The 25,463-nt window shown below is 41.1% G+C and overlaps 1 protein-coding gene across 4 annotated transcripts in view; it reads left to right on the top strand.

The window, feature by feature from the left end:
* Positions 1–25,463, top strand: part of ICE2 (interactor of little elongation complex ELL subunit 2) — a 62,325-nt gene that overhangs the window by 4,159 nt on the left and 32,703 nt on the right. For all 4 annotated transcript variants that reach the window (XR_008446480.1, XR_008446479.1, XR_008446481.1 and 1 more), the window contains exons 3-7: positions 10,965–11,232; positions 13,106–13,225; positions 17,658–17,792; positions 18,830–18,952; positions 20,378–20,537. Coding sequence is in view for 1 of the 4 variants with exons in the window: in XM_054042267.1 (XP_053898242.1) it covers positions 10,965–11,232; positions 13,106–13,225; positions 17,658–17,792; positions 18,830–18,952; positions 20,378–20,537 (806 nt within the window). In the remaining 3 variants the exon portion in view is untranslated. The remainder of the gene's footprint in view (positions 1–10,964; positions 11,233–13,105; positions 13,226–17,657; positions 17,793–18,829; positions 18,953–20,377; positions 20,538–25,463) is intronic.

The following is a 25,463-nucleotide window of genomic DNA, read 5'->3' as shown; positions in this document are numbered from 1 at the left end:
TTAGGTCTGACCTAGTATGGCCATTCTTATGCCTATTTACATAGATCCAGCAGTATGCTCGGCGCTTTACAGGCGAGGTCACTGTCTTAAAGAGCAGCTTAGCTAAACAAACTACATTTAGCAGAAAAATGGGAAATGGGTTGCAATAAAAAGCAGCAATGATATTGGCACACATGCTGTTAATGCCACAACTTTTATTTCTTGGTGTTATTTTGCTAACACTTGTTGAAAGCAGGACTAGCATTTGTAAGGCTTAAGGGAGTTTTCATGCTATATGTCAGAGCACTGGATTCCAAATGAACAGAATACAGATTTGAGGTCACAGATTTGAGAGGTGTTTAGTACGTTAAGGCAATGTGACAGTCTGCCCTCTTTTCAGTAAACTGAGTATACATGTTGCTTTTTAATCCATTTCTCTGTCTTCTGACACTTTTTTTAAAATTTTTTATAGGATAAGTAATGTATTTTTTTAAAAAAACTGAATGTGTTTCAGAAATCAAATAATTACAGGAATATGTATAGTTTAAATATTTTAGCTCAATAGATACTAAACCAACTGTTTGTAAATCAGTTCCTTCATTTACATATATATATGTCAAGACCTGAGATCAGGTTTCCCTTCCTGTAGTGGCTTTTGTGGAGTATAGTTGTCCTAGTCAATCTTTGACCTGTCACTATATTGTGCTGTGGCTCTGCCCAGTAGGACTTGGACTGATGCTATCTGTCAAATAGGCAGATAGAGCCATCCTGTAGGAAGTACTTGCATTTCCCAAGACCTTGATGAAATTCAGCAGTGACCGCCAATGAAATACCATATATACTGGTTCATAAACTGATGTTTTTGGTAAAAAAGTGAAGCATCAAAGAGCGGGGGTTGGCTTATCAATGGGTCAACACCAAAATTTGATCATTTTAAGCAATATTGAGTTATTGAATTGAATATCTAATACACTGTTTTGTTTACCTGGAGTGTTTGCAGGCACAGAGCCCTTCAGCTCCCAGTGGCCACAGTTCTCTGTTCCCAGCCAATGGGAGCCACAGGAAGTGGTGGCCAGCATGTCCCTCAGCCTGCACTGCTTCCCACAGTTCCCATTGGCTGGGAACAGCAAACCTAGGCCACTGGGAGTTGAAAGACTCCGTGCCTGCGGACGCTCCAGGTAAACAAAACGTCCTGACCTGCCAGCGACTTGTCCTGACGGGCCGGGAGCTAAAGTTTGCCAACCCTTGTTGGAGATCGCTGATGATGGAATGTCAGTTCTGGATTCGCTTCTTTAAAAATGTGCTAAAATTTTATTTTTACTTAAATTGTATATTCGTTATGTTATAATTGAGATAAAAGAAGTTTTAATATAAATAAAACGTATGGATATCGATTATACAATTTTTCTTCATGTCCATGTAAACCAAGCACTTAAAAACATGTGCATCCTAAAGTTCAATTTTCCTAGTATTAGCTGTTTGCTTTTCCTAGTATTGTTCTACTACAGGACTATATTATAATTATTTTTATTGCGCGTACTTATATTGATCGTAAAATAATTTATTGATGTCAATACTGCAGCCTTTTAAAGTTGCAAAGCCTTTGTTTAGTGGACGAGATTGACTTGAAATGAATGCTAAAAGAGCAGTGCTGCAAATCTGCATGAGTTTTGACCCAGGCATTTCACAAAATGCTACACCTTACAAGCCAATCGGAAAAATACAATGAACAATAGTACTATGGCACTGGTGTCAGTCTGCTACTGTGTAATTTGATCTCTTCATGCATTTCTACCAATGGGCCTTGTAAGTCTCAAGCCAATCTAAAAATATAACGCGCATAATGGATGGAATCGGTAATAAAATTTAAATAGCCTGTTATCGCCGCATCTACAGGGCTGCTTTGAAATAAACAAAGAACAATAATAATTTGACAGTGATAAAGCAGATGACATTCCTATATAAAGTCCTACAAAATCTATAACTAAATTATTATTTTCTAAGATTTTCATACTAGTATTTAAAATGAACAACGGTGGAAATCAAAAGAAAATGGTTTGCTTATCACTCAGCGTTCAAACTTGTTGAATATGCAGAAGCAAACAATAATTGTGCCGCTGCTCGTGACTTCTGTATCAATGAGAAGCAAGTAAGGGAATGGCGAAAAAATAAAACAAGACATGCCAAGAAGCAAGAAAAAATGTCCAACTAGGTGCGCTTCATTTCCTGAGCTGGAGATAGATCTCAATGATTGGGTTGTTGAATGTCGACAAAATGGGTATGTTGTCATTAGAACTGGAATTCGTCTGGATGCTCTGCAAATGTCGAAAGATGACAAATACAAGTCAGTAAAGCTGTCAATGTTTGTCGCATCAGCGGGTTGGTGTACTCGCTTCATGAACTGTCATGGTCTCTGTCTTCGTCAGCGAACAAAGATAGCGCAAAAGCTGCCAAGAGATCTAGAAGAAAAAATCAAATTTTTCCAAAGGTTTATTATAAAAGAATATGCATTTGAGCTGTCACAAATAGGAAATATGGATGAAACACCGATGATATTCGATCTCTCGAGCAACAGAACAGTAACCGTTGTTGGTGGAAAAAACAGTTTTAATTAAAACCACTGGCCATGAAAAAATCCATTTTATGATGGTTTTATCATGTTTGGCCAATGGATCAAAGCTCCCTCCTGTTGTTGTTTTTTTTTTTAAAAGAAAAACCCTTGCCAAAAAAAAATTTCCTGCTCATGTCATTGTACGTGCACACGAAAAGGGATGGATGGATGAAAGTGGGACTATTGAATGGCTGGAAAAAGTGTGGAATAAGAGAACAGGAGCACTTTTAAGGAAACCTGCTATGCTCGTTTGGGAAATGTTCAGGGCACACAAGACGGATGAGGTGAAAAATGTGGCCAAAAAAATGAAAACTACTTTGGCTGGAATACTTGGAGGCTTAACTTCTGTTCTACAACTGCTTGATGTCTACCTGAACAAACCCTTTAAAGACAGGCTATGCGAAATGTGATCTGAATGAATGTGCTCAGGCATGGTGAAGTTGACAGAAGGCGGGAATCTTATGAAGCCTGAAATCAGTCTGGACGCCCAGTGCGTCAAGGACGAGTGTGAGTTCATTCCCTCAGGAAGGATAGAAAAATAATTTCAGAAATGCTGTATCAGCAATGCATTTGATGGGTCGGAAGACTATGCCATATTTGATGATGACACAACAGAGGCTGATGATGAGAAGGAATCGGAGTCTGAAGATGACACTGCCAACTCTATAATGACAAAGCAAGTACAGCTGTGACTGAAGCAGAGTTTAATTAACTGTTTGGTGAATCGGAGACTTATTCGGACTTTGAAGGATTTTAAGACTTTTTAAATAAGAACCTTAGAACAATATGAGACTTTAAAATCAGTAAATACATATTTGTTCAGTTATTAGTATAACAGGTTTTTCGTTAGATTACATTAAAATAATTCTAGCAAAACTTTTGAGTGTTTCTTGTGACGCCAATTTTTAAAATATAGCGGGGTCGGTAAACTTTGGCTCCCGGCCCGTCAGGGTAAGCCATTGGCAGGTCAGGACATTTTGTTTACCTGGAGTGTCCACAGGCACGGAGCCCCTCAGCTCCCACTGGCCATGGTTTGCCATTCCTGGCCAATGGGAGCTGCAGGAAGCAGCGCAGTCTGAGGGATGTGCTGGCCACGACTTCCCGCAGCTCCCATTGGCTGGGAACGGAGAACTGTGGCCACTGGAGCTGAGGGGGCTCCATGCCTGCGAATGCTCCAGGTAACCAAAATGTCCAGGCCCGCTAGCGGCTTACCCTGACAGGCCGGGAGCCAAAGTTTGCCAACACCTGGAATATAGGGTCAGCTTATGAAAGGGTCATACAGCTTTTGCCATTTTTACCTATCCATCTTGTGGGGTCAGCTTATAAATGAACGGGCTAATGAACGAGTATATAGTACTCTGTATGCGGTAAGCAGTCTTTTGAGCCAGGTGGTTCCCTAATTTCTTTTTTGCCTAAATTCAATTTTAAATTTTATTAAAATGACTACCAAGACAAATTCGGTGCTGTGGGGTGGAGGAAGGATTGTGTGGAGAGGTATTAGAGGATGAGACCGAGATGAGACTTACAGAATTGCTGTGATCAGGGGAGTTTGGACTTTGAGAAATAACTCATTCCAAATGGGAAATATTCTGTTCTTTTCCAGATACTCCAGGAATTTGTGAATCTCTCATATAGGGACCCCTGATAATATTTAACGGAGATGCCACTCTTCTATTCCCTCCCCATTGAAGCTGTAGCTGAGAAAAGAGTGGATTGCATAAAGTGAAGGGGAAATTTTTACACTGTCAGCTTAAATAAAGTATAAGTGCAAATATGAATGGAAAGGCCCTGTTGGATTATTTTGGTATGCACCCTGATGAAGATTTTGACAGCACTGCACAGTGAAATAATTTTGAAGTGCTGCCATTTAATTCTGTGCTGAATGTAGCCAATTTAAACTGCTAGACTTTTTTGACATTCCTACATTGGCAAATCTGAGTCAGCATCTTGTCGCTGCTGCAGCTTAATTAAATTTGCCAGTTTGTGCCACAAGGATGGACATATTCTTATATTCAGTGAGACAGCTGCGAAGTATTATTTAGAGTTGCAGACGTGGTCCTGTTAGGTATGAATAGCTCTTGTGACATTTTTTTAGTGCTGAAATCAAATCACTAAAATATGTTTTTCCAAAATCAGCAATTAATGTTCATTTTGTTAACCTAAAGTATGCTCATTTTTAAGCATAGGTATTGTAAATACATAAGGGCTAAGTAAGCTTTCTTATACTGAAGTTGTTTTAAGAACCAATCTTATTACATACCTTGCTTCCTGTTGCTAGGACCATTTCCTCCTCCATGCCTCTCCTCCTTCTCGTGTCCAGCCAGTGTTATCTTGCTTTAGTAACTGATTCCAGTACTGTTTAGTATTCTAAATGGAGCTCTCAATAGCATGCTTCATTCTTGGGAAAAATCTTCTCTGCAGTCTGGACTTTCCCTGCTGTTAAAATCATGTCTTCCATTTTAAAAGAGGCTTCAGTGTCGAGTACTTCTCTTTTACTATCATAACTTTGCTTCAGGAGTAAGTGAAGCCTAGTTGATTATAAGTTGTTGACACGCAGCTTAACAAACATAAGTAACAATCAAAGTGGTGTCAGACCCTGCTAGAACAACAGATGCAAAACGTGTTCAATGATACTCAGATTTCTGTGGTTCAGGAGCCAAATTAGTGGTCAGTATTACCCAAAAGAGCCACAGTAGTTTGAATTCATTGTTTCATTCACTATTATATCTATAATTCTCACAGCAACATGACTGATATCTTCTACAATTGGTTAATAACATAATAAAAATCTCCTGATTGGTTAATAATCAGTGTTTTTAATATCATCTGCTGCAAAGAGCCACAGGAGACACATTAAAGAGCCACTTGCAACTCCTGAGCCTCGTTCTGAGTATCACTACTGTAGATAATCAGCACCTCTCACAACATACCTTTCAAGATCTATGGGTCCTACATATGCCTATAATATGTGGTGTATCTCATTCAGTGCACTAAATGTCCCAATAACAGTTATATGGGTGAAACAAGACAATCACCACGCTCTTGAATGAACTCGCACAGAAAAAAGATAAGACAAAAACATATCACCTGTGGGTGAATGCTTTTCACAAAGTGATCACTCTATATCTGATCTGTCAGTTTGCATCCTCAAAGGCAGCCTGCACAGCACCTTAAAAGACGAACCTGGGGGCTTACATTCATAATGTTTCTAGACACTAATAATCATGGAATGAATAGAGACACTGTTATAAGCCATAAATCCACTCTATAGCCCACTAATTCCCCATTCCCTCAGCTTTTTTTTTTTTTTTTTTCTCCTATGACTAGAGAGGTTTTAACAAGCCACTTCCATTTGAATGGTCTTTTGAAATAGGTGTTAATTACTTATGCCTTGCATCAACCTAGTTGTGGAAGTGTTTTCACTTAAATTTGTGTCCTGCTGGCATAAGTGCCTCTCTATATCGACTTAATAATACCACCTCCCGGAGCAACATAGGGTTTGTCTTCACTGGCAAGTTTTGTCGATGAAACTCATGTCAACATGAAAAAAATCGACAAAAGCAAAGTCGCCAAAGCGAGTTTACATTTGCTCCCTCTGTCAACAGATTGTGTCCACATTTGGGGCACCATTGTTGACAGAATGAGCAATGCACTGTGGGTATGTATCCCACAGTGCTTGGTGACACCATCTGTCACTAGGTGTTGTGGGAAGGCGGAAATGGAGCGCGGCGCATTCTAGGACATGCAGAATGTCCCATCATGCACCGCTTTGTGTCCCAGCCCTCCAATGGTTTCTGGCTTTCCTTTCGTGCCGTTTTTCCAACTGTCAGTCTTTGCAGCGTGTGCCAGCATCTGCAGTGAGAGAGGATGGATCCTGCACTTCTCTCCTATGCGCTGTTCACTGTTGTGAGGACATTGCGCAAGGCAGCAGAGTTTCTCACAGAGTTACTGAGAGAGGATGAATCGCAGGCACCTGAGTGTGATATGGACAGCAGCAACTTAAGTGCTTTTGGCATTCACAGAGCAGCTGCATATGGTAGACCATCGCTTTTGGGCTAGGGAAACAAGCACTGATTGGTGGGATCGCATTTTCATGCAGGTGTGGGATCATGACCCAGTTGGTACAGAACTTTAGGATGCGTAAAGCAACCTTCATGGAGCTATGTGCTGAGCTGGCCCCCGACTTGCAGCGCAAGAACACCAGAATGAGAGCTGCCCTTTCAGTAGAGAAGCGTGTTGCAATCACTGTGTGGAAGATGGCGAATCCAGACTGCTACCGGTCAGTTGCAAATCAGTTTGGAGTGGGGAAGTCCACTGTTGGGGCTGTATTAATCCAAGTGTTCAGGGCAGTAAATCACATCCTGCTGCGGAGGACTGTGACTCTGGGAAATGTGCATGAAATAGTGAATGGCTTTGCAGTGATGACAGGTTTCAGAGTAGCAGCCGTGTTAGTCTGTATCCGCAAAAAGAAGAACAGGAGTACTTGTGGCACTTTAGAGACTAACAAATTTATTAGAGCATAAGCTTTCGTGGACTACAGCCCACTTCTTCGGATGCATATATGCATATGGGCTGTAGTCCACGAAAGCTTATGCTCTAATAAATTTGTTAGTCTCTAAGGTGCCACAAGTACTCCTGTTCTTTTTGCAGTGATGGGTTTCCCTAACTGTGGCAGGGCGATTGATGGCACACACATTCCAATTTTACCGCCAGATCACCTTGCCTCTGAATACATCAATAGGAAGCGATACTTCTCCATGGTGCCGCAGGCGCTTGTGGATCACCAGGGGGGTTTCACGGACATAAATGCTGGTCTGGAAAGGTGCATGACACACGCATCCTCAGGAGCATTGGCCTGTACAGAAAGTTGCAGGCAGAGACTTCCTTTCCAGACCACAAGATTACAGTGGGGGATGTGGAAATGCCCATAGTAATCCTGGGAGACCTGACTTACCCCTTACAGCCCTGGCTCATGAAACCTTACACAGGGCACCTGGACAGCAGCAAGGAGCGTTTTCACAACAGGCTTGGCAGGTGCTACATAATAGTCAAATGTGCCTTTGGCCGTTTGAAAGCTCGCTGGAGGTGTTTAAATGGCAGGCTAGACCTTACGGAGGATAATATTCCCGTGGTCATAGTCGCGTGCTGCACTTTGCATAATCTGTGTGAATCTAAGGGTAAAATGTTTGCTCAGGTGTGGAGCACTGAGGCAGAGCGCTTGGCTGCACCGTTTGAACAGCCAGATGCTAGGGCTGTCAGAGGAGTCCAGAGGGCTGCTATTAATATCAGAGAGGCTTTGAGGAATCACTTTGACAATGAGGGGCACTAACATATGTCTGCTTTGGAGTTGCTTCCCTGGTGTATCCATGTATAATTTTGGGCCTCAAGATCCATGCAACACAATGCTTTAGAAGTCTGTTCCCGAGAGTGAATTGATTGCTGTACGCTTTTGTAGAACACAGAATAAAAACTCTGTACCATTATATACCGTAGCCTTTATTTATTGTTAAAGGGTAAAATCTCACAACTGTGTGTAGCTCCATCTATCATTGTGCAACCTGTGAGAGTGCTGGGGAAACTCAGGAGTGCTGTAAAGTGAAAAGGAATGTGTGGGCATAGAGGGGGGGGTGGGATTGGCAAAGAATTGTGCATGTGCTGCAGTGGAGGTCGTCCACGGATCTGCTCAGTCTGCAGCTGTATCAAAGATTTGAGCATCTTTGTCTGATCCTCCATAACTTTTATCATCTGCTCTGTCGCTTGCCTAGCAAATGCTGCATTGGCTTCCCAACACTCTTTGTGTTCCCTGGTCTGATTCATCATGCTGCAGATCTTGATGTCCATCAACATCTTGCTTGGCCATGCAGATTAGCTACACAGGGCAGTGTCCAGCTCACATAAAAGACTACCTGCCTCCCACTTTTCGATTCCCTACACAAGCCACAGCAGTTTACCCAGCGTCTCATCTGCTTCCTGCTCCACATAGAGCACTTCTGGAGTGGAGAAAAGTTCCTGGCTGCCTGCCCCACCGGGCGACCCTGCTGGGAGCTCCACATCCTCTTCTAGCTTCACTTCTTCATCCAGAATTTCAGCCTCCAGCTTACCCCCTCTTTCTGCTGCCTCCGAAGTATCCACGGGGCTATCGGTAGGGTGACCAGGTGTCCAGATTTTATAGGGACAGTCCCTATTTTTGGGGTCTTTTTCTTATATAGGCTCCTATTACCTCCCCCCACCCCCGTCCCGATTTTTCACACTTGCTGTCTGGTCACCCTAGCTATCGGCGATGGAGATGAGGTGACCACTGAGGATAGCATTCAGCTCCTTATAGAAGCGGCAGGTCTTAGGTGCACCACCGGAGCAATGGTTTGCCTCCCGCGCCTTATGGTACGCCTGCCTCAGCTCCTTTATCTTCGCCCTGCACTGCTGCATGTCCCGATCGTAGCCGTTTTTGCACAAGCCTGGAGAAATTTGCCCATATGTGTCCCGATTCCTATGGGTCAGTCGCAGCTGCGACTGAACAGTCTCCTCTCCCCATATACTGATCAGATCCAAGAGCTCAGCGGTGATCCAAGCAGGAGCGCGTTTGGTGCAATAGCCAGCCATGCTCACCTGGAAAGCTCACGTGGGAAGCCAGCAAGCAAGAAATTAGATTTAAAATTCCCAGGGCTTGCAACGGGGAGGGGTGGGTTGCCTACAGGAGTGCAGAGTTTAAACCACTGACCAGAGTGGCAGCATGGGAATTGTGGGACACTTTCTGGAGGCCAGTAAAATTGGGGGGGGAAAAGGCATGGTGTCTACACTGGCTGTTTGTCAACAGTAAAGGGAGGGGAAAAGACAAAAGTCTCTCACAAGGGTGGAAGTTTTTTGTTGCCAAAACAGCATTTTTTTTCCTACAAAAGTCCCATTGCAGTGTGTAAGCTATCGCTGCGTAGAGTCTCAGTCAATATAATTAGGTTGATGCAGTGTCAGTGTAGATGCTGAGTTGCTTAAATCGACTGTCATGGGCCTTCAGGAGCTGTCCCAGAATGCCCAAAAATGACAGTACAATTGATACAAATGCTCTTGGCGAGGATGCGCACTGCCAACACAAGGAGTTAAGCTTACAAAAACACAAGCAGTTTAATAGCTGTGGTGGCTATATGCCGACGTAAGTTAATTCGACATAATTTTGTAGTATAAACCTGGCCTAAGCTAGAGAACTTGTCTCTCTGACTAACAGAAGTTGGTCCAATAAATGATATTACCTCATCCATTTTGTGTCTGTAATACCTGTGACCAACACGGCTACAACAACATTGTCTACATAAGTAGCAGACAGCAGATGAGGAAATGAGGCCTCATTCATAGTGAAGACCTTTCCAGAACAAAGAGGACCTGTGTTTTGTGATTGGCTCTCTCATCTAGAAATCCAGTGTAACAAGTTATTATATGTGATGTTTCCTGGAAAAGTGGAGTTGATCCAGTACAAATAATGACCACATTTTTCTTCTGTTGAAATCAGTGGTGAAACTCACATCAGTCCTAGGATTTGGCTGTCTAAAGCACAGAATAATAAAATATAGATGGGGGGTATGGTGATATAACACCATTGTTCTATTAATTATGATTAAGCCTGTGAGTTTGTCACCGAGGTTATGGAAGATTCTGTGACCTCCGTGTCTTCTGCAGCGGCCAGTTCACCTGGCTCAGGAGCAGCTTAGGCAGCTTCTGTGCCAGGTGCACTGGTCGCTGCTGGGGCAGTCTTGGGCCAGCGCGCCCCCACCCTCATCCCAGCAGCAGGGCTTGGGTGTGGGAGGGGACAGGGGGTTGGGGCACAGGATGGGGTGAGGTGGGCTCTGGGTGCAGCTCTCCTTGGCCATGGTTCCTGGAGTCCCCTCAGGTAAGCGCCACCCAGAGCCTGCCTCACCCCCTCCCACACCCCTGTCCCCTCCCACACCCAAACGCTGCTGCTGCTGGGGGGGGAGGGCACGGAGCCAGATAGGAAGCCTGCACCAGCAGGGGTCCCAGGCTGCCCACCTCCTCCTCAGCACCAGTGAGGGGTTCTCGGGCTGTGTGCCGTTGCCTGTCCCCTCCTCCCCCTGCATGCAGCCAGGCCTCCCTCCCCCAGCACCCGTGGGACTCCTGGACACCCTCCCCCTGCAAATTTTATTCACTGGTAATTTTTAGTAACAATCATGGACAGGTCAGGGGCCATGAATTTTTGTTGACTTTTACTAAAAGTACCCATGAATAAAATGTAGCCTTAATTATGATGTATTTTGCCCAATGATTGGAAATCTTAAAGTCTTCCATGACGTCAACATCAATTTTCTCAAATACAAGTCTTCATGTGAAAAGTGTAAGTTGTAAGTTTTTTCACTTACTACTATTTTTTCAGACATAAAGAAGAAAATGTAGAGGCATCAGTAAACTCTGTAGAAGATGCGAAAACATTTGACACACAGGCTGCAGCTCCAGCTGAAGAGGAAGTTAAACCCACAGCTGATGATAATCCTTTTCCAGAGCCCAGATTCCCCTATCCTTATGTCTCTAGCCTAACTGAGAAGGAGCAGAAAACATATTTATATCTAATGACTAAATTTTCAAAAAACCCTGTATCCTACCAATTCATTGCAAAACATCAAAGAGAATATTCCCAGTATTTGGTAAGTGTTAAAATTGTCTTTTCTCCTAATATTCCTTGCTGTTATAATCCAAGGAAAATTTTCTAAAAGTCATTTGTAGATATAATTATTACAATCAAATTTTTAAGTCCTTAAACATTTCCAATTCCGACATGTTTTATCTCCCCAACAATTATATTTGATATTTTTTTTTAAAAGTAACTAAAAAAATGTACATGGTTATTTTACTGAGGCTTTTTTACTGAGAATTTTTTAGGATAGTTGATGTCACATTACTCTAAAAACATAGTTTAATAGTTGCTTTGATGCCTCCTGCTTTCCTGTCCCTAAGTTAGTTGCTATGATGGTAGTTATAGGAGGAATTCAAGTGATGAATTGACCATAAAATAAGTAGTAAGCGGAGGACACACATGTAGAATTTCATGTCATGGACAGATGTTTTAACTGTATTAGAAGTTAGATACATCATGATGGCTGCGTCCTTCTGTGATGGGTGGATTAGGTCCGGAGGCCCCACCACATCCCACCCCAGAAAAGGACAGTAGAGAGGTCCCTCAAGGTGCTTAGAGCCGCTGTGTGAGAAGCAGCCAATCAGGGCCCAGCAATCTAATATAAGAAGAGCTGCAGGGGCAGAGCAAGATCAGTTCCTTGCTAGAGCTGGAGGAGAGTGGATGGTGCATCTGGTTGGCTGAGGGAGTTACAGAACCTCGTGCAAAGCAATGCTGGCAGAGGGTTGGGGGGAGGACGTGAAAGATCTCCAGCCTGGCTCCAGGCCTGAAAAGTCTTCAAATATGTTAAGGACTGTTATAAAGAGGATGGTGATCAATTGTTCTCCACGGCCACTGAAGGTAGGACAAGAAATGATGGGTTTAATCTGTAGCAAGGGAGATTTAGATTAGATACCAGGAAAAACATTCTAACCATAAAGATAGTTAAGCACTTCTAAGGGAGGTGGAATCCCCATCATTGGAATGCTCATAAGTGGAGGTTTTTCAGGTTAGAGACACACTGCCGCAGTGGTCTAGGTGTTCTTGATCCTGCCTCTTGAGGTTCCTTCCAACCCCACATTTCTATGATTCTATATGCTGATTATATTTTAGGCTGTATCCCATAATACAAGACTCACTCATTAACACCATTGGAGACCTTCATGTTGACCTTCAGTACTTGACATAGCAAGTAGTCTACTCACTGGAATAGAAATGCACAAATATTCACTCATCTAGTTCTTAGCAAAAATTTGAGTCCTGTAAGTGGCATTAACTGATTCATTGGCTGTGGCTGTTGCTCTGTTACACTGATGGTCCTGCGATTCCTTGTTTATGGCAATTCCATTCTCTTATGTTGTGACAATGGATATATCTACATTAGAAAAATTAGTACCCATTTTTTTCAGCAACAAGGCTAGTGTGCTATTGTTAGTAGCAGTGTTAGTGCTAAGGTAGACAGGGCTCTTGTCAACTTGCTCTGACAGTGCCCAGGCTTCACTCTCCTTGGTTAAACTAATATTTGTTGCAGGGAAGAAACTTCTTTTCTTAAGGAAATAGACTCCAATCCTGTAAGCTTCTTTTGTGTTGACTTCAGTGGAAGTGTACAAGGATCTACCAGTGTAGAATACCTAGTGAGATCTGGGCCATATTGTCTTCAGTTCTTCACCGAGATACCTACATTGCCTTTCTAGACATGTCACTTGTTAGATTTAAATAACCTACTGGATGCTTTGTAAATATGCAATGAGATGTGTAAATCCATCCTTTATAATAATGGTTTACATTTACAATTACATTTAAATTATGGGGGAGGGTGTTTTTTTGTTTTTTCTTGCTATCTTCAAAATGAGACCTTTTGTGTGTGTGTGTGTGTATGTGTATATGTGTCTTCTTTCTTGTTACAGCAAATGAAAGAATTTCTGAACAGTGAAATTGCAGAATTTTTGAAGTTTGCACAAAATGCAGCCAAGAGTTGTGTTCAGGATTATGATACCATCTCTGAGGATGCACTGCTTTATACTGAGGTAACAGAAATGTTTGTGTATTCATTCATTCATTGAATAAATAGATGAAAATATTGGTGGGGGGGGAATAACATACTAGCCAGGGATGAGCAGACGTACACAGATAAATTCAGTAAACTGAGGTAATTGAATATAAATAAAGAAATGTAGTTTGCTATCAATGAAGCATGCGGTGTTCCTTCGGCAGCAGCTGGGGCTCCCCCGTTAAGCAGGCCCATCAAACCCTCATCCTACCCTACCCCCCACACACCTGGACCCCTCTGACAAGCCCCCCAGACCCCCACCCCACTGAGCCACAGCCAGCTGCACCCAGACCCCCCCACCAAGCCCACACACACAAAAGCTCACGCCTCATCTCCCCTCACCTAGCCCCCCCATCCTGAGCCCCAACCACCATCACCTGGATCCCCTGCAGAGCCCCATTGCCCCTGCACCCGGAACCCCCCAATGAGCCCCTGTGCATCCAGATCTCCCACTGAGCCTCCCGTACCCAGATTGCCCCACACAGAAACCTCTCGCTCCATAACTGGATCCCTCCCCCCCCCCCGGCCCTTATTCCTGCAGTTATCTTCCTCCCTCCCCACCCCGGCCCTGAATATGAAATTGGCAAATTGTAATAGTGCAGAGTCACCCCTGCAGCGCCTCCTGCTGGTCATCTTGGGAATTAGTTCGTTCCAGCTCCGGAGCTCCCTCTGCAGGCCGGTGATCTGCCTGTCCTCTGGCCCCCGTGTTCCTCCCAGGACCCCGGTGCCCTTGTCTTGGGTGCTGCCCCCCTGGCAGTACCCCACTTTCTCTGGGTTTCCCCACCCACTATCCCCACATCACCTCAGTTTTGGCTACTGCTCAGTCTCCATCTAGCCCCCATTCACTGGGGCAGACTGCAGTATCAGCCACTCATCATAGGCAAAGGGGTTTGGACTAGCTGCCTTTACCCACCCTCAGGCTGCCCCCCTGCAAGCCCAATACCTAGGTGGGCCTAAGACTAGGCCCTGCAGCCTGGGGAATTGCTGACCTAGGGCTTCCCAGCAACTAAGGCCTTTCCCCAGCCCTGCCTCACTCTAGGTCCCCAGGTGCATTCCCCAGTAGCCAGGCCTGTCTCCCTCTCCAGTCAAAGAGAGACTCCTCCCTCTGGCTTCCCTGGTCTTATAAGGCCCAGTTGCTTGGTTTGGGGTGTGGCCCCAGCTGCAGCCACTTCCCCAGTCAGCCAGTGTTTTACTCCCTTGCCCAGCCCCAGCCGTCAGCAGGGCTTTTCCAACCCCTCCAGGGCTGGAGCGGGTGCTCACCCCGCTACACAAATATAAATTTTAATTAAAAGTTATTTATTAGAGATGAAGTGGAGAAAATACTATAAAATAAAACATTTTGATAATTGTATATATTTCTGGTAGTGACTTACCTTGACATGAAATAGCCTATTATTGTGTTCAAATAGTAAACTTTTCCAGATGGAAAATGTTTTACTTTCTATCTTGTAGCATAGAGCACTGGCTTGGTCCATACATAATAATTATAATATTTGTTAGTGAGTAGTTACTTCAGCTAGATTTGGTAATGAGGCTGATCTTATTTCACCTTAACATTTTCTTGCTTTGCCGTTTCTAGTACACAAGACAGATTTGTTCTGTAGTTGAGAAATAGTTTGGGTAAACACAATGATTAGAATCCCATTCTACATTATAGCTTTGTTTCAGAAAAGAAACTAAGGAATAAAAACACAAATTTGTTTAAAATTGAGATTTGCCTTCCTTTGTTATATACCTTGTTATATATTGTCTATTGTTGCATTTTGTCTTTTTTTTTTTTTTTTTTTTTTTTTTTTAAACAGAGGACCCAACAGCTGGTCACAAAATGTGGCTTCATTCCTCCATGTCTTTTAGTCTGTGATTTATATTTAACAAAATTACTTGCCTCCAGTCATCTTTGAAGCAGCAATTGTGGATAGAGAATGGAATAATTTTTAGTAGGTGCAAGTAATGAATTACTAAAGTCCCCGAGTACATGATGTGAAACTAGTGTAATTTGTCTCCGCATCCAGGGTTCATGTGCAAATAAATGTGTTTCCACAGGGGACATTCCCCTACTCTTTACCCTTGCATCTTTCACCTGAAGCCTATATAAAATAGATACCATGAAAAAGGAATGATTAACGGTGTTTCAGAGTCCAACTAGAAGGCTGAGCCTACAAAGAAAGTTGCTTATTTGCTGAAAGACTTAACTAGTTCAGTGCAAACTGATAGGCCTAAATATATATTTACAGATTGGTATCTGAATAAAAATCATACTTTTAAGTACCCCTTTTGCTGTCATATACTGTATCAACAATGATTATTACAGCTTGATTGTTCATTATGTAGACTTATTGTATTAGTAGTAATAAATATTTATTTGCATTCTACCCAAAACTCCAAAAGTTTTCTGAGAGCTTTTCCCTCACTGTGTAAATTCCAGTACAACAGAACAGCAAATGTTACCTATGGATCTTAAATACCACGGTCACATGTGACTTAGCTGGCTTCTTAAAGAAGAAAAAAAAGACGTTGGAATTATTTTTTTAAAGGCTTTTAAAATTGGGAAAAATGTGTGGGAGATAGGAAGAGTACCTTAATCTGTTTCCCTGCTTTTGTTTGTTCCTGCCTCATCCTCTGCAGAACCCGCAAAACAAGATCTTAGGAACTTTTAGCCACTTTTGAAATTATCAACTCGTTATTTTATGCAGTGGAAAAACAGCCAAAAAAACCCAAAAACCTATTTTTGTTTTGTGTTTGTACAGAGCCTAGCATTCTGAGGCCCTGGTACATGACTAGGGCATATAGGTGCTACCACAATACAAATAGTAACTGACTAAGATTCTCCGCCCCATACTGTTTTTTCTTATCAAGACCTATTTCATTTCCCTAAAACATTTCATCTGTACCAGTTGTCTTTGGTTCTACAATACTTCCGAGCTTTCTGGATCAGAGTAATCTATAGTGTGGTAAAGTACCAAATGCTTTTATGATAAATTACAGAATATATTTTCTTCTACTTTATTCTGTCAATTGATTGTTCAGAATACTGATCTAGACAATCCGTTCTTAAATAAACCCATACTGATCTCTGCCTTTAATAATTTTCACACTTATAGATCTTTCCCCTAGGGAACTAGGCCTGCAGATGTTTAATTTTTCTCTATACTCCCTTAATCCCTTACTAAATATGGAAAACCAAATTAGTTCTTTTAATACTGCCTCTAGTCTTAAAACCAACGTATAACTTAGCCAAAGGCTTTCATATTCCCTTACTTGTTCCTTCCGAATTTTGGAATGTAATTCTTCCAAGTTTGGCATGTTTCCACGTTTTATAATTATAATGGCTTAATTATCTACTTTCAGCAATCACACATGCCCCATGCAGAGAATCGTGTCCCATTATCTGGTAGCAGCTTATTTTCTGCTACCTTTATAAAGAACGGTATGATGGTATACTGTAGTCTCGCGCATTTTACAGTTGGAGAAACTGAGGCTTGAGAAATCTAAGGGTACATCTACACTACAGGGGGGAGTCGATTTAAGATACCCAAATTCAGCTATGTGAATAGCGTAGCTGAATTCGACGTATCGCAGCCGACTTACCCCGCTGTGAGGACGGCGGCAAAATCGACTTCTGCGGCTTTCTGTCGACGGCGCTTACTCCCACCTCCGCTGGTGGAGTAAGAGCGCCGATTTGGGGATCGATTGTCGCGTCCCAACGGGATGCGATAAATCGATCCCCGAGAGGTCGATTTCTACCCGCCGATTCAGGCGGGTAGTGTAGACCTAGCCTAAGACCAGCCTGAAAATGTGGTCCTTACACAAACTCCTGTTTTTGTAGCTGCAAATGGGTAAGTGCAGTTAAGGTGATTTAGTAGCTTCAGTACCTGATTTGTGGGCATAATCAAATACTTAGACTGCCAGGTGACCTTAATTGCATTTGTGCCCACAATTTGTGGATATTTTTGAAGACCCGTTTTTAAAAATTGGGACCCAGTGATTTGCCATGGACCACACAGTGACTCAGTGCCAGATCCAAGAATAGAATCTACATCTTGCAACTTCCATTCCTGTCTCTTAACCTCTGTCTCTCTAGGTTCTTATCTGTTGTTTCCTCCATCACATTGTTATTTGAGCACCTACCCATCTCCTTTCTGTGGTAGTGCTTTAAGAAAAACAACAAGTAGCCTCCTACCAACCTCATTTTTGCCTCTTGTCACAATTTGTTAAACTGAATTCTAAAGAAGAATAAAGAAATATTGTTAACAAATCCATTCGCAGAAATGGATGAAATAAAGGTTTTTTCTTGTAGCTAAAAATACAGGCAGATGTAACTTTTGCAGCATTCTAACTTTTATGAAACTGTTATTGTATTGATACATAGGCTATGTAACATCCTTTTTTTTTTTTTTTTTTTTTTTTAGCAATTTTTAAGTGCTTGTATTGGACATGTAAAGAAGTACCCTGAATTTTACATTCTCCATGAAATCACCAGTATCATGGGAGGCAAATTTAGCACAGAGTTGACCTTGAAGCTGGAGAAAAATCTACTTGCATTGGTAACATCTCTCTCTCATAAAATTTTCTGATAACTTGAATTAAACATGCATTACATTATGTAATGCTACACCGATTGAGATCATTCTTCTATGCTTGGACTATAGGTTACAACTTGCAAGACATATTGCTTAGGTCAGGGGTGGGCAAACTATTTGGGGCCACATTGGGGTTGCGAGACAGTATGGAGGGTCGGCTAGGGAAGGCTGTGCCCCTCCAAATAGCCTGCCCCTCGCCTCCTATTTGCCTTCTCCCACTTCCGACCCCCTGACGGCCCCCCCCAGGATCGCTGACCCATCCAATGCCCCCTGCTGCTTGTCCCCTGACCGTCCCCTCCTGGGATCCTCGCCCCTAATCGCCCCCAGGGACCCCACTCCCTATCCACCACACCCCAGCCCCTTTCGTAATGTGGCCCTGCAAACATGGGCGGAGGACTCAGGAGGAGCAGGGGCAGCCGTGCAGCCGGAGAGAAGTAGCGGGTGCCGCTTCTCTCCGGCCGGCTGCGCGGCCTCCCGGTGCTCCTCCTGAGTTCTCCATCCGCACTCCCGCCGCCCACTTGCTCCCCTGCCCCTGCAGTACAGCCCCTCCCCCTGGGGGGGGTGTGCTGGTGCTGAGCTGCCCGAGTCCCTGTCCCTGGGTCCCCCTGTTAGTGGGGGGGCCCCATGCCAAGGCACCCTGTGTTCATTGGCAAGTCTGCCCCTGAGCTGCACCGCCCGGCCAGAGCCAGCCACACTGCTGGCACGGCGAGCTGAGGTTGCGGGGGAGGGGGGACAGCAGGGGAGGGACCGGTGCCGGCCAGGAGCTCAGGGGCTGGGCAGGATGGCCCTGTGGGCCGTAGTTTGCCCACCTCTGGCTTAGGTAATAAGTAAATTATCTTGGGGACTGGAAGGTAACCGTTCTATATGAATATCACTAAAATATGAGAATCATAAATTTTTAGAGGGAATTTATGTAAATAATATTTTCAACCTAAAAAATCTAATATAAAATCCCAACACTGATGCCAATAAATGTCTGATGCTGCTTTATTTTATTCAAGGGAAAGGCAAGATTTGTTAAAGTATTGTCACCTGCCATGTATACGCAACTACAGCTATCTGTAGATTATAAAACTGCAGCATCTGTTGCAACTCCAGAACAGAAAGCTTCTGCTATGCACAATGTGAGTAACAATTGTTGTTATAATGTATTTAATAATGTAATTCACATCATTCTTTTTAGTGGTGCATGATCAATGTAGCGTTTCTGTTACAACAATCATCCTACCATTTTTAAAGTTTGAAATAGCACTAACAGCCTGATCCGATGCTCACTGCAGTAAATTCCATTCACTTCGATAGACATTGGATGAGGCCCTTAGAATGTTACGTGTCGGCTATCTGTAACCTCTAATGAATTTAGATAGAGCTATTGTTTGCAGTACTCTGGTTAAGGATTTATTTTTGTATTAATTTAAAAATTATCATTTTTGTATTAAAATATCAATATATATGTAATAAAAAGAGTTTGATTATACAAAAAAGTTAGTTTACAAAGGATTTTTTTTCTCATTGTGGGAATTTATTTGTCACAGAATGTGAACTCAGTCTTTGAGTTAAACAGTTTATTAGGCTATATGCTAGATTATTTCCTGAAAAGATATCTTAAATTATTGCTAGTATCCTTAAATAAAAAAAGTGATAAGCAGTTGTCTCCTATTACAGATGCCGTGTAATGTGACTTTTTTACAAAAATATTTATTCTACATAACTTGTTGTACACTAATATAGGAGCTATGTTCACGAGCTATGCATTGACCATTCAAGAGACATGTAGTTCACTGGCAAGAACCTTGAAAGAAAGGAAGAAATAGCTGGTGGTTCCTCCTTCTCCCCCACATTCTTGTACTGTCCTGAACTGCTCTTGAGTTCCCCACATTGCCCCTTCTGATCTTTCCAGCTCTCCTCATCTCATCACCCCATGCTTCCAAGTTCCTCATGTTTGTGTAGATCCACAGGCATAATTTCTTGCAAGTTTCATAATCTTAATTCTATATTTCGTGCGTTTATTATATGTGGATTTTGTGTTTAACGTTCTTGAAAGGTAATATTTACTCAGATCACTGATGTGTGCCTGCATATTTAACTTCACCATGCTTTTTTTTGTGTGGGAACTGTTAATGCTATATCTGGGCCCATAAGGTGATGATATTCTTCTAAATGTGTGTTTTTTGTTTTGTTTTTGTTAAGCATCATGCAGCTGTTTATTGCTTTTCTTTTTTCCTTTTTTTTTTTTTTTCTGGTAATTTTTTGTGCTACAGGTGTATGTACAGGTGTTTATTGCTTTTCTTTGTTCCTTTTTTTTTTTTTTCTGGTAATTTTTTGTGCTACAAGGTGTATGTACAGGATTCAGAGAACACTTTTAGGGTCTTGCCTTAAAGTTTCTTTGATTCTGAACTTGAACATTAATGTTGTATTTGAATATTTGTTTTCAAATATTTTTTTTATTCAGTAATTTAAAAAAACCTGGATATTGAAATTAACTTGTTTTTGCTTGTTAATGTTTAAAATGTCACTGTTAATTTATTTTTTTTATTAATTTGTTTCAGGGCATTAGTTTGGATCCAAATGCTGAAAAACTTGCTTTAAAATATTGTCCACAAATAGTTTTAAATAGTCAGTCATTGTTTACTTTGTTGAATAATCATGGACTAAACTATAAGGAACAGTGGGAAATACCAGTTTCTGTTAAAATGATCACTGTTGCAGGTACAGTATGTTTTTGTTCACAGGGTTTGTGGTTTCTATAGTCACTTTTCCAGAGGTACACAGATAAGAGAATTTAAAAATCCTAACTGTCCAAATAGTCTTTCCCTACTTATGCATACTTATGCTTGTACATTGATTCCCTGTGACAATATGAATTATTAATCAAATAATATGTGCTTTCTGTTGTCGTTGTTATAAGATTACTTAGATGTTTCTTTTGCACCCCACCGCTATCGTTGTAGCTGAGGATTCTTTTTAATGGTCTCAGATCTAACTTCTCAGTAATCATACTACGTTAACCCTTCTACTTAATTAATCTAAATGTGCAGGAAAAAATTACAAGTTAAAAAAACAGCTTTGTTTCTTAACGAGGGAATGGTAATTATGTTTCAGATAGAGCATTCAGGACCTTTAAGTTTTGTCAAATCAGTTTGCATAAACACCATGGACCAACAAAGAGAAGACAAGAGAAGGGAAAAATAAGAAAATAGTGCTCCTTTTCTGGTCTGGTGGTAGATGGGGGGGTAGTCATTTTAGACCGCTTCTTGATGGGGCTATGGCTCTTTCCTTAGGCATACAGAGTCTGGTCCATGGTAAACTCTGATTAGAAAGGGTGAATTAGAGGCACAGTCTCATAGGTAGGTGTAGTTTCCCCCTTTTTCTTGGTGACAGGAACCAGTGGCACTGCCATCAGAATGTTAAGGCAACACCAAGTCTATGACCTAGGGGTCATTGGTAAAATCTGAGAAATTCCTTGTCCTCAAGTCAATCGGCATAGCATTCGTGACTAGGATCAGAAAATAAAGAAAAGCAAAGGAAAAAATGAATACAAAATAAAACCAACAAAAGCAGAGAGAGGGATGAGCTTAGGCCCTAGACTTGATCGGCCCATAGAAAATTAGTAGGCTGTTCACAACAGTCTTTCCAGAGGTTTATAGTAGCTTTTCTAACTGATTTAGGAGCCTAAATCTTATTTTCAAAGGGGATTGAAGCACTTTTTGGCTTCCAAGTGTTTAAATCCTTTTTGAAAATGAGACTGAGTCCTGGTTGATACTACAGAGTTGGGTTGACATAAGGCAGCTTACATCGACCTAGCTCTGTAAGCATCCACAGTAAAATGTAGCTCCTATCTATGTAATTTGCCCACTACAACGACTTAATAACTCTACCTCTGTGAGAGGTGTAGCGCTTAGGTTGATGTAGTTAGGTCAATGCAGTGTCAGTGTAGACATTACGTTGCTTACGTCGACTGTTGCCTTTCAGAAGCCTTCCTGCAATGTTAACTGACAGTTAAATTGGTGCAAGCACTGCTGGTGAGCATGTGCATCACTGACACAAGAAGCGCAGTGTGGACATGCAAAAGCAATTTAATTACTGCGGTGACTGTATCTCAACGTAACTTAAGGTTCACTTAATTTTGTAATGTAGACATACTCCTGAATCAGTTAAGTGTTGCAATGCTGTGTGCACTAAATGCCTAAATACCTTTAAAAGTTTGGGCCTAAATCAGTTACACTCAATCTGTTAGAAGTAGCCCGAGTCATTTGATCCTATTGTCAACAATCTCAGTGTTTAAAACAGTGGTTTTCAGCCTGTCGTTTGCAGGCCTTCAGGATCCACAGACTGTCTAAGATTTCCAAAGGGATTTAAAAAATGTGTATGGGTCTGCAGATAAAAAGGGTTGAGAACCACTGGTTTAAAGTAAGATTGCTTCATACACGTGGCACACCTATCATTTCAATGTCATTTTAGAAAGTTTACAGGATTTGTTCTTCTCAAGGCTATGTATATTGCTCTTCCTTGCAAATGAACACCTACAAAAATTATGTTCCAAAACTTGAGAATTTTTGACTCAGATATTGTTTCCATTGTATTTGATCATTTTGAAAAGCAAAAACCAATGACTGAAAATGGATTCATCAATGTACCCAGACATACTGTAATCAGATTAAAAAACAAAACAAAACATGGATGTGACTTAACACCTCCTATCATCATATTCAGTGAAAATGGTTTAATGTGTGTCTGATATATATTTTTGTCAACAGTAAAAGTGCTGTTATGGTCAACAAATTGACTGTAATGGCATACCTTAATATTCACCACATCTCCAGAGTGTTTTCTGTGTGCTTATTTTTCTGACTGAAATAGTTTTTTCCTCCTGTTAGCCCTATGAAACCAATACATCACTGTCATGGTGACCTATATTGATTGTAGCAACAGTATACACCAATACCTATCTCAGGTAATTCCATTTAGTGAAAGCTATTAACTATATCAAGGAACAGCAAGACTCCTTCTAATGAAGCAGAAGGGGTGTGTGGGGGAGGAAACCTTGTGATTTTATTTGAGAGGTGCCATCCCATCCCATAAAAGCCATTAGTTGTCTGAGAATTACTTTTCAGTGTTTCAAACATGATCTGCATGTTTGGGTTTTTCTTTCATTTTAAAAAAAGAAGTCAGGGAGCATGAAAATTCAACTATTTTTTTTTATAGCTGTGATTTTGGTACTTCATGAGGAAGCAGCCATCTAGGATGCAGGTATCATGGCCTTTCTGCTCAATATTATTATTCTTTTCAGTTAAAAATCAATTCAGTTAATGTAGTTTGGCTGGAGTTATTAATTTATTCCATAAATTAATTTAAGGAAAACAAGATGAGGCAGTTTTCTATAATAATCTGGAAATGAGCCAAAAAGGAAATTTCTTGTTTTATAAAGAAAAAAGGTCCAATTTCATTGCAATTATCATAAAAAGTAAACTTAAAAAAACCAAGCTACTGCAGTTAATCCTCTGTTCTCAAGGAGAGAAACTGATAGCAAAGTCATCTGATAGATTTTTAGACCTTGTCCTACCTCGTTACTGAGAATAGTAACGACCTCTAGAGATATTGCAATTAATATTGAGTTTGGACCTGCTATTTTATATCATGTTGTTGCAATGAAATGCCCTCCTTGTGTTTTTAAAATTGTAAGCTGTGCCCTTTGTGAAATAAGTAAATGTGTTACTTGCAAATTTTATAAAATATAGTAAGGTAGAGATGGTATCGAAGAATTGACTGTATAATAAGGGAGCTTCAGAAAAACATTTACTATCGTTTTATAAAACAAATTAGTAAAAACTTCCTGGAATTGGAAGGGCCAGTGTTACAATGTACTGTTATATAAATAAGTTAGGTTAGTAGAAGACACTCCTGCCAGTGGAAAACACACAAAAAAACTGGTAATTTAGTCTAAACTAGGGTGGTCAAACAATTAAAAAAAAAAAAGTAATCGCATTTTAATCGCACTGTTGAACAATAATAGAATACCATTTATTTAAATATTTTTGGATGTTTTCTACATTTTCAAATATATTGATTTCAATTACAACACAGAATACAAAGTGTACAGTACTCACTTTATATTTATTTTTGATTACATGTATTTAGACTGTAAAAAAACAAAATAAATAGTATTTTTCAGTTCACCTAATACAAGGACTGTAGTGCAATCTCTTTAGCATGAAAGTTGAATTTACAAATGTAGAATTATGTACAAAAAAAATTGTTTTATTTTTGAATGCAATGTAAAATTTTAGAGTCTGAAGTCCATTCAGTCCTACTTCTTGTTCAGCCGATCGCTCAGACAAACAAGTTTGTTTGCATTTGCAGGAGATAATGCTGCTTACTGCTTGTTTACAGTGTCACCTGAAAGTGAGAACAGGCATTCTCATAGCTCTGTTGTAGCTGGCGTCGCAATATATTTATGTGCCAGATGTGCTAAAGATTCATATGTCCCTCCATGCTTCAACCACCATTCCAGAGGACATGCGTCCATGCTGATGACGGGTTCTGCTCGATAAAAATCCAAAGCCGTGCAGACAGACACATGTTCATTTTCATTATCTGAGTCAGATGCCACCAGCAGAAGGTTGATTTTCTTTTTTGGTGGTTCGGGTTCTGTGGTTTCCGCATCGGTGTGTTGCTCGTTTAAGACTTCTGAAAGCATGCTCCACACCTCGTCCCTCTCAGGTTTTGGAAGGCACTTCAGATTCTTAAACCTTGGGTTGAATGCTGTAGCTATCTTTAGAAATTTCACATTGGTATCTTCTTTGCATTTTGTCAACTTTGCAGTGAAAGTGTTCTTAAAATGAACAACATGTGCTGGGTCATCATCCGAGAGGGCTATAACATGAAATATATGGCAGAACGCGAGTAAAGCATAGCAGGGGACATACAGTTCTCCCCCAAGGAGTTCAGTCACAAATTTAATTAATGCATTATTTTTTTTAATGAGCATCATCTGCATGGAAGTATGTCTTTTGGAATGGTGGTCAAAACATGAAGGAGCATACAAATGTTTAGCATATCTGGTACATAAATACCTTGCAGTGCTGGCTACAAAAGTGCCATGCAAATGCTGCTTCTCACTTTCTGGTGACATCGTAAATAAGAAGAGGGCTGAACAAGAAGTAGGACTGAGTGGACTTCCTGAAGTTTTACATTTGTTTTGTTTTTGAGTAGGCTTCTGTTTCTGCATACTTTTGTTTTCCATAGGCTCTGAAGCGTTACGTTGTTTTGTTTTTGAGTGCAGTTATGTAACCAAAAAAAAATCTACTTTGTAAGTTGCACTTTCACGACAGAGATTGCACTACAGGTGCAGATACAGGTATGAGGTGAATTGAAAAATACTATTTTTGTTTATAATTTTTACAGTGCAAATATTTATAATAAAAAATAATATACTTTGATTTCAATTACAACACAAATATAATATAAATGAAAATGTAGAAAAACATCCAAAATATTTAATAAATTTCAAAACTGCGATTAATCGCGATTAATTTTTTTGAGTTAATTGCATGATTTAACTGCGATTAATTGACAGCCCTAGTCTAAATCAGTTAAGTCACGCAAATACAAATATTTTTGTTGCCAGATGAATCC

Source organism: Malaclemys terrapin, chromosome 10, assembly GCF_027887155.1.
Source record: "Malaclemys terrapin pileata isolate rMalTer1 chromosome 10, rMalTer1.hap1, whole genome shotgun sequence".
NCBI lineage: Eukaryota > Metazoa > Chordata > Testudines > Emydidae > Malaclemys > Malaclemys terrapin.
This window is presented reverse-complemented; position numbering and strand designations above follow the sequence as displayed.